This window comes from Schistocerca gregaria, chromosome 2 (assembly GCF_023897955.1).
Source record: "Schistocerca gregaria isolate iqSchGreg1 chromosome 2, iqSchGreg1.2, whole genome shotgun sequence".
NCBI classification, from domain to species: domain Eukaryota; kingdom Metazoa; phylum Arthropoda; class Insecta; order Orthoptera; family Acrididae; genus Schistocerca; species Schistocerca gregaria.
The window spans coordinates 807,382,454-807,394,842 of NC_064921.1; the positions used below are offsets into that span (position 1 = coordinate 807,382,454).

The 12,389-nt window shown below is 37.8% G+C and overlaps 1 protein-coding gene across 1 annotated transcript in view; it reads left to right on the plus strand.

The window, feature by feature from the left end:
* Positions 1 to 9,195, plus strand: part of LOC126335103 (succinate dehydrogenase cytochrome b560 subunit, mitochondrial-like) — a 48,943-nt gene extending 39,748 nt beyond the window's left edge. The window contains exon 5 of the mRNA XM_049998040.1: positions 8,618 to 9,195. Within this exon, the coding sequence (XP_049853997.1) occupies positions 8,618 to 8,722 (105 nt within the window). The 3' untranslated portion in view covers positions 8,723 to 9,195. The remainder of the gene's footprint in view (positions 1 to 8,617) is intronic.
* Positions 9,196 to 12,389: the final 3,194 nt, after the last annotated feature.

Sequence of the window (12,389 nt, forward strand, 5' to 3'; positions counted from 1 at the left end):
AGCAAAAATTTATCCAGCAGGAGGGGGTGGATTGGGGGAGCAGAGCCTATCTACAGGGACGCCAGTGTATGGGGAGGCGGACACTGTTTCCCTGAAATCTCAAGAATACGTAAAGATAAAAAGCAAAAGCTACTTTCTTAAATTGTTACGGAGCTGACTCTCATGTTCATGGACTATTAAGTTCCAATAGTGTAGGTGGCTCGATCATGGAGTGTTATCTGAAATGAAAAATAATGGAATTGCTTGATGAGATGAATTAAGTGTACAAATGACCAAAGCAGTTAGAGATACAGCCACAGTGATTATATAGGGTTGTAGACAGAATTTGGAAAGAATATGCAGTACTTAATTGTTGCAAACATCCTGTGGACTAAGAATTAACACCTATAGCCACATTCTGTAGTCTGTCACCAGATAGTGTGTGCCTTTCTTCAGGCATCTGCTTGATTTTTCAACATTTCCATGCCACTCTCCAACGTGTGTCAAATAAATCTGTGGCCCATTGTACTGTCCTGCGTTGTAGACGTTTCCCTGTTGTCCCTGTTTAGCATGGGTCCCACACAGATAAGCAGTATTTTAAGCAGCTTGTAAATGGTCAGTAATACTGTACAATATTATCGACTTTCTCCCTACACTACTAAGTAATGTTGTGGTATGGAATGTTTTATGATGAAGGTGCTACTGCTGTGGGTAATTGCCCTACTTTGTTGCAAGCAAAAAAAGAAAGGTGGATGAAATATTGGTGTACATTGGCATCACTGTTCAGAGGCTCTGCCCCCCTCCCCCTTTTTTTCTCTCAGGATAAAAAATTTGTGCAGGCATTAGTATCCCCGTCTTCAAAGACAAAATAATACAATAATTCCTCCAAGTTGGCATGTATCTATTATTGTATGCTGCAATATCTTGCTACAGGAAATTCTTTCAAAAACTTGAAAGTCATAAATTCAGTTTCACTTACAGTGTAGTTATGGTCATGTGTCGTGCAAAAACACATACATGTAAGGATTACATTCGGGTAAGTGATGTATACACAGAGATAAATATCTATATATATCTTACCAAACAAAAGTGCTGGCAGGTCGATAGATACACAATCATACACACACAATTCAATCTTTCGCGACCAGCGGTTGCTTCTTCAGGAAAGAGGGAAGGAGAGGGAAAGACGAAAGGATGTGGGTTTTAAGGAGTCATTCCAATCCCGGGAGCAGAAGGACTTACCTTAAGGGGGGAAAAGGATAGGTATACACTCGCGCCCACACACACACGCACACACACACACACACACACACACACACACACACACACACACACACACACAAGCAGACATTTGTAAAGGCAAAGAGTTTGGGCAGAGATGTCAGTCGAGGCGGAAGTACACAGGCAAAGATGTTGTTGAAAGGCAGGTGAGGTATGAGCGGCGGCAATTTGAAATTAGTGGAGGTTGAGGCCTGGCGGATAACGAGAAGAGCGCGCGCGCGTGCTGGTGTGGGAGTGCGAGTGTATACCTGTCCTTTTTTCCCCTTAAGGTAAGTCTTTCCGCTCCCGGTATTGGAATGACTCCTTACCCTCTCCCTTAAAACCAACATCCTTTCGTCTTTCGCTCTCCTTCCCTCTTTCCTGAAGAAGCAACCATAGGTCGCGAAAGATTGAATTTTGTGTGTATGTTTGTGTTTGTTTGTTTGTTTGTGTCTCTCTCGACCTGCCAGCGCTTTTGTTTGGTAAGTCACATCGACTTTGTTTTTAGATATATTTTTTCAGCGTGGAACGTTTCCCTCCCTCCCCCTCCCTCTCTCTCTCTCTCTCTCTCTCTCTCTCTCTCTCTCTCTCTCTCTCTCTATATATATATATATATATATATATATATATATATATATATATATATATATATATAGAAAGAAACTTCCACATGGGAAAAATATATTAAAAACAAAGATTCCAAGACTTACCAAGCGGTAAAGCGCTGGCAGACAGGCACGTGAACAAAACACACACACAGAATTACGAGCTTTCGCAACTGGCAGTTGCTTCGTCAGGAAAGAGGGAAGGAGAGGGAAAAATGAAAGGATGTGGGTTTTAAGGGAGAGGGTAAGGAGTCATTGCAATCCCGGGAGCGGAAAGACTTCCCTTAGGGGAAAAAAAGGACAGGTGTACACTCGCGCGCACACACACACACACACACATATCCATCCGCACATACACAGACACAAGCAGACATATTTAAAGGCCTTTAAATATGTCTGCTTGTGTCTGTGTATGTGTATGTGCGGATGGATGTGTGTGTGTGTGTGTGTGTGTGTGTGTGTGTGTGTGTGTGTGTGTGTGTGTGTGTGTGTGCGCGCGCGCGCGAGTGTACACCTGTCCTTTTTTTCCCCTAAGGGAAGTCTTTCCGCTCCCGGGATTGGAATGACTCCTTACCCTCTCCCTTAAAACCCACATCCTTTCATTTTTCCCTCTCTCCTGACGAAGCAACTGCCAGTTGCGAAAGCTCGTAATTCTGTGTGTGTGTTTGTGTGTTTTGTTCATGTGCCTGTCTGCCGGTGCTTTCCCGCTTGGTAAGTCTTGGAATCTTTGTTTTTTGCATTCATTAATTATTTTTAATATCTTCCTCTGTGACTGTTCCCTATATTTTCTGAGAAATAAATCATATGATTCATCATTTTAACACTTCTGTTTTTGTACTTATCTGAACTAACATCCCACAATGTTGGCAATAACATAATTTTTTATGCACTCTAATAATAATAATAATAATAATAATAATAATAATAATAATAATGCTGTTTCATCTTGTTTTGAACTCTTTTCCACACATAACAACAACAGCAGCAGCAGCAGCAGCAGCAAAACCTAACCACCTTGATGTATGTATTACATGAGACTGTCAAGGATATTGTCAATAGTGTCCACAGATTGATACTGTAATCATAGAATATTATGGAACTTTTTTATTTTGTAAAGTGCACAGTTTTACATTTCTGGACACTCAAAGCAAGTTGCCTATCTTTGCACTACTGTGAAATTGTATCAAGGCCTGACTGGCTATTTGTGCAGCCATTTAGTTTTGGCTAGGTCTTTATTGTTAGATAACTACACTATCTACAAAAAATCACTGTTGCTTCATTAATATAAAACATGGACAATAAGTGTCCTAGCACACTTCTCTAGTAGACATCTGAAGTTACTTCTGTCAACAACTTTCCATTTAAGATAACATACTGTGTTGCACTTACCAAGAAATCTTCATTCCAGCCACAAATTTTATTTGATACCCATATGGTCTGTGGTCATCTATTTATTAATACGTGTTGGAGTGGTACTTGACCTAAGTGTGTGTGTGTGTGTGTGTGTGTGTGTGTGTGTGTGTGTGTGTGTGTGTGTTTTACAATATCCAGTAGTTTATCGTGATTTATTTCTTTCAGAATGTCATATGAGAGGAGCTGCACTTATAGATAAAGTTTAAAATGCTGTCAAAATCTACTCATTAACACTTTTGGTGCTGGTCTTGTACATTCCTGTCATTGCACCTGTGGTCTGGCTAAAATGTGTGGTTTTTCTATTAGTTATAACTCTTGTGTACAAATATGTAGTCCAAATTTCCAAAGTTTTTAGGTTTATAGGACTCGCTACTTTAAGTACACATATTTTGGCATTTCTAATGTCAGATCTGAACCCACAGATGAATCTTTAATTTAATAGTACTTGTCACTGAAAAAACTGGAAATGAGTTCTGGTATTCATATACATGCCACAGTAAGCAAACAAATGATCTTTCTGTTTAAATTTCTTTTACAGCCCATTTAAATCTAAAGAAACTCACAAAACACAAGAACAAAGCAAAAGTTAGTGCTCATAGTGGAGTACAGTGTGATACAAATTGAAATATGGGGAGAAACATAGTCCACCATTATGCTCACTGACATCATATGCTCGTATTATTTTCCTAATTTACCTGAAGAAAAATCCTTCATAACAATACAGTCTATGAAAATAATACAATAGGCGTGTTATCTGAATCGACATCAAATATTTCGTTCTCACCATCTGCAGACTCATCAGTGACTATGTAAATCATTTGCTCCAGATGTTTTTCTTGTTCACTGCACATTATGAATACAAAATCCATGAAACAGAGAACTTAAATGTCAACTAACACCTACAAAACAAGAGATAACAATGAAGGTTTAAAAAACGATAGTTTTTTGTGGTGATACTGCTACTGCCATCTGTCAAAAACTATGACGCCTGAAGACCTGACACATTTTCATTTTCAGGGGCCATAAATATGCATTTGACTTTGCGGAAAATCATAACTGGCGTGACATAATATTACACCTGCCACACATTTTCATTTCCTGCAAGCACTGTAATATTACGTTACCTGCACACTAACTGTTAACAGAGATAATCTTACGTTAAAAGTTTAATGTAATAAGACAAATATTACAGTTGGAAACTGTAAGTATGTCGTGAGGCAGCATATCATGTGGCACATAAATACCAGGACTTTATTCCTCCAGTATTTGAGAATGAGAGCACTTAGTGACCTCCAATAAACTTTACACAAAATTTCAAACTTTTACAAATATTTTTTTCTTGCCAATCCTTCCACATAATGAAAAGTAGTTTGTTGCTTACTACATTTTCGCTGTTCATGCAGTAAAATTCAGCATCAGGCCTGACGTAATTTATATCTTTTTTACTACTAGTTCTATTCATGATGCAGTTTGTGGACAGAATCAACCTATACCACCCAATTTACCTGCAAAATTATGTCATTGTATGACACATAGTTCAGGAAATATAAGATCGTCATTGAAGTTCGTGAAAAACTATCTTTTGCTTAAAATGGAGTGCAGATTACCCAAACTATATTCATTCAGTGTTTCATAACAACACTTAGTGACTTCCACCTTCTGGGCATTGCCTAAAGTTTTTCTTCATGGGATCTATGGTTTATTGTGGTTGAGAAATGGGCTAAACAAGTTAGAAATTGTATATGTGAGACAGCCTTCAGTTTTAATAATTTCAGTTGTTTCTCACTTCCATTGGCACTAGTATCTATATCCCTCATCTTTGCAGTAGTATGAGAATTTAACTGGGGCTCTACTTGTATCTCTTCCTGTGTAACGAAATATTTGGAAATGGTATTCAGAATTTCTGATTTTGCTGTACTGCCCTTGATTTTGGGTACTTTTTAATCACGAGTGTGACATTGTGACACCATTGTAAACTTTAATGTACTACTGGAATTTCTTTGGGTTTTGACAAACGTTTTTGATAAGATCTTGCCATAGTAGTCGTTAAAGGCTTTTATGCAAAATGAGATTTTCACTCTGCATCAGAGTGTGTGCTGATATGAAACTTCCTGGCAGATTAAAACTATGCACCAGACCTAGAGTCCAACTTGAGACCTTAGCCATTCATGGGCAAGTGCTCTGCCGACTGAACTAACCAAGCACAACTCACGACCCATCCTCACAGCTTCAATTCTGCCAGTACTTTGTCTCCTACCACCCAACATTCACACAAGCTCTTCTGCAAACTTGGCCGTGAATGGCAAAGGTCTCAAGTTTGTGCGTCAGTCCGGCACACTGTTTTAATCTTCCAGGAAGTTTCAAAGGCTTTTATGTCCTCGTCCAGGCCATAAAGACCCAAGGGATATTAACCGGCCACCTTGTCATTATCTATCTTGCGGTCTCATGCAGATGGGGTATAGAGGAACATGTGGCCAGCACACTGCTCTCCCAGCCATTTTGCAGACTTTCCAGACTGTGGAGCCATTACAGCTCATTCAAGTAGCTCCTCAGTTGGCATCATGAGGCTGTGTGCACCCCATACCAGCCCTCCCACCAAGGAAAAATCCTTTTCAGTTCCAGGAATCAAACGCAGATCCTCTTCTTGGCAACTGTGCTAAAATAGGTGTGTGGAGGCCTTGGAACAACATTTTATTTTCCATAATTGGCTATGATGAAGTTGGCATACAGGTGATCAAATGCTGGTTACTGCTGTTATATGCAATTGTGTCGAATAAAAATAAGTGTATAATGTGATTCATTTAGCATCTCTCTCTCTCTCTCTCTCTCTCTCTCTCTCTCTCTCTCTCTCTCTCTCTCTCTCTCTCTTTCTCTCCAACCGTAAGCTTCAGAACCAATTCCTCTTCATGCTCTTGTCCATCAGACATCAGAGTTAAACGTCTCATCATTGCTATATGAATTGCCCCATCTTTCCTTAGTTTGCTGTACATACAGCATAAATTGTACATTAACAGTTATTTTTTCTACAACTGCATCATGATCATTAATATAAGTTTCAACATGGATATCCTCGAAGAGGTCAGGTCTCTCTTTTGCCATTAGCTCTAATATATTTGTAATGAATGGACTTCAAAAGTGTTTTCTGTGGGGTTTCCAGAGAAAGCATTTATTATTATTTTGCTGGCTGTCTTGTCACATTTTCCTTGTACAAAACTATAAGTATTGTAATGTTTTTGAACAATTGAAGTTTCCATTGATGATAATATTATTGTGGAACATGACATAATGGCAATCTGATGTTTCCTTTAACATTCTTAACTACATATGGGATGACTGGTTGTTGATAGGACTCATTTATAAGTTTATGCCCACTCTTGATACTGAGTCTTACCTAAACAATCTCTCATGCAGTTTCAATTTTTTATCATGTTGGATCATAGTTTCTTGTCAACTGTGACAAATTCGCCACATCAGTTTCCCATTAGCCTGTCCTTTTGAAATGCATTTAGGTTTACCTTAAATATCTCTCCTGTGTCAGTTTCAGATGTTTGCCAACTTTCTGTAATTAGTGTTATGTGAGTGCCACTGCTTTTTAGGTGTGCTTCAAACTCTGGCACATTGTTGAGAATGCTTTAGCAGTTCATCATAAGGATTTTAATATTCTCATCTATGGCATCCTTTCTTCTTGTCTTACTGTAATACATCAGGGTCGCCTACAGCTTTTATTATTGGACCCCTGTGTTAACACACAGTCAGCTACCTGGGTAACAGCTTCTGATGTGTAGTACACCCCTGAGCCATTTAGAGTGACCACACAGCACTCATTCCTGTGATGCAAGCACAGGAAGCTGCAGCTCAACTTTTCACATAATTTTTCATGAGTAAACCACTAATTGCCGAAGCAAAGCTGCATACAGGTACCAAGTGGATGATCGGGTTGGTGTGATACAGTTGAGTCTGAAGAACTTCACAAGATAAACATCATAAATCAAGATATTGGAGAACACAAAAAGTTTCCAAATTCTACCATGTGGTCCATAGTATGCTTTGAAATGCAACTGTACCACAAGGCTCCAAGATCAGCCCGTAAGATATATACCTTGTATGTGTACTAGCATTTGGACTAGAAGCAGCAGGTACTGAACCAAGTAAGAAAAATCGCTAGGCAAAATAAATTTTCTCGTTCTTGCCTACAGAAATCAAAAATAAATCTGGACTGAGATTCTGACAGCACACTAGGTTTCGAAGAAAGCTTCCTGGAGGCCCTTGAACTAAGTGACTGCAGGGGTATGAGCACATGAAGGTAGTTTTCCCCAATAGGACCTCCTGGAGCTTGGCTCAAATGGCTCTGAGCACTATGGGACTCACCATCTTTGGTCATCAGTCCCCTAGAACTTAGAACTACTTACACCTAACTAACCTAAGGACATCACATACATCCATGCCTGAGGCAGGATTCGAACCTGTGACCATAGTGGTCGCGCGGTTCCAGACTGAAGCGCCTGCAACTGCTCAGCCACACTGGCCGGCTCCTGGAGCTTGCTTTGACCAAAATGTCTGAGGGAAAGCACCAAGAGGAAGACCATTTAACACCTGGGAGAAGTGAATCACATAGTACCTCAACTTTAGAGGTGCAAAGTGGCATCAGTTACATAAGTAGCAGCTGCTGATGTACAAGGAAAGTGTGAGGAGGCCTATTTACAACCGCACCCAGATTGCCGGAATGGAAAAGTGAGGATGAAGCAAGAGAACTGCAAGGGAAGGGCAGATTGTCATTATTCAGGAAATGAAACCTTGTCACAGGAATGGAGAATGTCACTGTGTACCAATTCTTAATTGTTTTATCTGTAATTTAAAAAATGTTAAAATTTGTGTATTTTGAATTGAATTTAAAAGAAAAAAGTGAACTACAACTCACGATCTGAGTGGTCCGGCCTCCTTTCAAACCACCTCTCAACTAGTTCATCCTTTCTTCCTGGAGAGTGAACATATTGTACTGAAAATTAGAAATTCTGTGCTGTAATTGGAAAAACTGAACGGTTCCTATATGCGGCAGCAGTAGTCAAGGTGTGCCTATATGCATGTTTGCAAGTGTGTTTGTCTGTTTTCCTGTCCCTGACTCCCTCTCCATTTCCTTTTAACCTTCTTCTGGTTAGTCCAATACAAGTATTTGATTTTCCAGGAGCTCAGTGCACCATGCATAAGGTGATTACTTGCTTATGGGCTGCATATGTTAGTTTAAAAACTTTCAACCTTTGCATAGGGCCGTGTAACCACAAGCTTTCTGTGTGTTGTTGTGTCAGACTATTTCTGTCAAATATGATCAAATATTCTAAATGTTGTTGTTTTGTTACTTTTAGGTGTGGGATTTAGGGAAGGCATTAACAATAAAAGAAGTCTACTACACAGGATATGCTATGTTAGCTGCAACATCGATCATGACAGCTTGGTTAATGTCGCTGTAATCTAAAATACTTCTCTCATGAAGTGTTTTTGGTGTAGTGTGTTTGAAGACTGTGCAGCAGTATTTATTTATGAGACCATATGTAAATCATTAACATTTTTGTGTACATAACTGCTCCATGAACCTTAGTTCAGATGTTTAAATACAGAAATGAATTCACATTGTAGTATTTGGTTGTGTAAAAACTGGCACTGTCCAGAATAGTATGTAATTAAATAATAAAATGTGCAAAAGTCTTTTTTCTGCTCACGTGGCTTAAGTGCAGTGCCGTAATTGTTTGAATAATTGCATTAAATTGTAAATGGATGTAACTGAAAATACTTTATGGGTCGTGCTACATTTAGAAGAGTATTATGTGCAGCTTTTTTTTATGATATAAAAACCAATGTGCCCGACACAGGAAACATTTAGGACAACTATGTGAATTTTGTGGAATGGTGTGTGAAGCCAGTAAATCATTACATATAATTGAAATGATGTGTTACATTCTTTCATTTGCCAATCTCCATAATGTTTTCCAAAATAGATAAATGTGATGCTGCACCAAAGAATAAAACTTGCAAAAAATATCCTGTTCAATGTATTACCAACAGGTGAATCACTGAACGCCTTGCATAATATTTTGACTCCCAACTGCGAAAGTGCAATGTCAATACCACTCAATACAACTCAGAACAATGTTTAGCACTTGACTTGGGTAATTTTTTTTTCACAAAATTTATTTATATTTTACTAACTGCATTTATATAAAATTTCTCCAAACTCTCAGTTTTTCTAAAATATTATGCTGGGTATTCCTTTAGGACTTATATTGACTAGATTATTTTTTAATGTAATCAGTGTCATTATTAATATTTTACTAAAACTCTACCAATGGTGCACGAGTTATAAAAGCTGAGTGAATTTTGTATCAGAAGTAAATACTACTACAAGATCTTTAGCTATGGGCAAAGAGCACATTTTACTACATGATACAATAAGAGCCTGCTAGCACCAGTTTGCAATTTGTTAAATTGTTTCATGATCGTGGAACTAGCCAGTGCAGAAAGTATATCTGTGTGGTACAGATGTGGTAGTGATTTCAATGAAACTGCTGGTGGCAAACTTCCCAGTACTACCTATGGGAACACTGTGTTACGAATTTTAGGGATAGTGAACTGGAAGTCACATGCTATAGATCTTGAAAGTCACAAATGATGCAAGTTTTCCATTACAGGTAACAGCATGCTTTGGAGGCTAAAGCATCCGAAATTTAATTTATTTTAACCAATTTCACTCACCTTTGCCTTACAAAATGATCTTCTGGGGCAACTCTTCATTCAAGAATAAAGTGTTCATTGCACAAAAGCATGCAATGAGACGAATCAAGTTTAATCACCACTTAAAATGTTACAGACATCCCTCATTATCTCATTACGACAAATATAGAATAGCGACTGCACTACAAATCTTCACAAATATATCAACTTTCACATTTGGTAAAGGATTTCATATTATTATTATTATTATTATTATTATTGCTACAGATATACTGTATCCAACCAGGAACATTGTGGTGTATTGTTTTCACTTGAAGTTAATTATTTCAAGAGATTTGAAGATATCGTAATATCATTACGAAACAAAACTACATATGTCAAAATTGAAACCTAAGGACTAACAACCTAGTTAACTTTTTACAACCATTGTTCATAATTCCAAAAAAGTGATTGGTCTAGCTTAACTATCCATAATTAAAAGTTATTTATTAATTAAGATTTCAATACACTAACCATTTTTGTATCTTTTAATATTTCAAAATTCCACTCCCATAATTTAGAAGCCCAAAATTTTCCTAACACTGCAGTGTTTTTAGATTTCTCATATTTTGATTTTGAGACAAAGCATTTGAAGTTTAAACTCTTGATAAATAAATTATAAATGGTGGTTCTCATAGAAGCTGGGGAATTTTAATTGAATATGAAGGTTTGTTACAACTACATCAAAAAGTTGCACATTGTGTTTTGTACAGTACAGCAGCTAAATGAAGTAAATGGCCCTAAAAATCCTGCTTGTGATTACTTTTATAATTTTTCTCTTTTATTAGAGTAGCACTCTCTTTTAAATCACTAAAAACTGTGACTGTAAACAGCTGGAAATTAGTCTCGGGGATTGAATTAGTTGAAGTTCAGTTGCAGTCGGGTTGGGGACAATTGAGAGCACAGACTACGTTGTAAACCTATGGAGAATGTACTGCACAGTAGCACTATCAGAATTTTCGAGAACTGTGTTAATGTCATGTTAATGGTGGGTGAGCAAAATAATGTAATGAACTTTTCAGCCGTGGTCTTAAATGAAAATTATCTGTGACCAACTGTTGTGGTGTATGTATGAGGGTGATCAGAAACTTATGTTATGGAGCCAGCAGTGAAACGTGTACATTTTGTTTCATAAAATCAATACAGCCAGCAGATAGTATATACATTAGGTTATTTTTTGACAGTCTTCACATCATGAGTGTAAGTGTACCTTTCTCATACAAATATTGTTCTTGGTGTTCAGCCACATTGTTGCATAGTGTTTCATCTCCTTGTCCGAAGCAAATCATCAGCCTCCTGGGTGTCCCTTCAAGGGGAAGTCACCTTCCTTCACAGTAGTTCATGCATGACCTCATAAGGCCAAGACGACCACCATGCTGTTGGAGCAGTTTCGCTTGGACAGTGATAGACCTTGCTCCAACCAATTTTCCACCGTTTCCTCACTTGAAGGAACACCTAGGTGGCTGACAGTTCACTTCTGATGAATAGATTAAACAATTTCTGACAACTTGGCTGAATATGCAAATGTAGTTTTTCAAACTTATCCCATTAAGAAGTGAGTGCTTCAACCAAAACGGAGACTGTTGAAAAATAACGTAATGTATGTTTTATCAGTTGGCTGTATTGGTTGTATGAAATAAAGTGCACATGTTTCACTACAGGCTTAGTTTCTGATCTCTCCTCATATTTAGAGACTGTGCTAGTGATTAGCTTCTGGCATCACCAAGGATTATGTGTATATTTTGTATGAATAAACTGCTCATAAAAAACAAATGCCTTCTGTCTGTGTCTATTATTTAACACGCCACTGCCAATATGAGAGAGAATTAAAGTGTCTTGTTTTGCAGCCAACTAATGGACTTAGAAGCTTGACATGGTAAGAAACACAATCACCTACTATAAATGAAAATGTTTCATTGGCCACTCTAGTTGACATCATCCATACAATTTGTACTCTCTGTAGATGAATGAATAACTAAATTTAAAAAAATAAAGATAACTTTTTTTAGATTACATTATTAAACAGGTGTGGATATTGATTACAGTGTCACAGTACATTTACTCCTGTATGGAGTTTATTGTCAACAATAAATCATATTTATAAAACGGTAACATGCATAGATATAATATTGGAAAGATAAATGACTTAAAACACCTCAGATTAATGGGGTATTCTCCAATACAAATCTGTTATCACTTACCCAGTGATCTGAAGGATGTGACAGACAATACAAACTAAGAGGGGCCTACCCATTATGAGGAAGGCAGACTATGAGGGATAAAGTGTCAGAGAGGTTCCTTCAAACTGTTTGTGAAATTATATTAAAAAGTCAGGGAAGTTAGTTTTGCTGTATCCTGATCTTTAAAGTA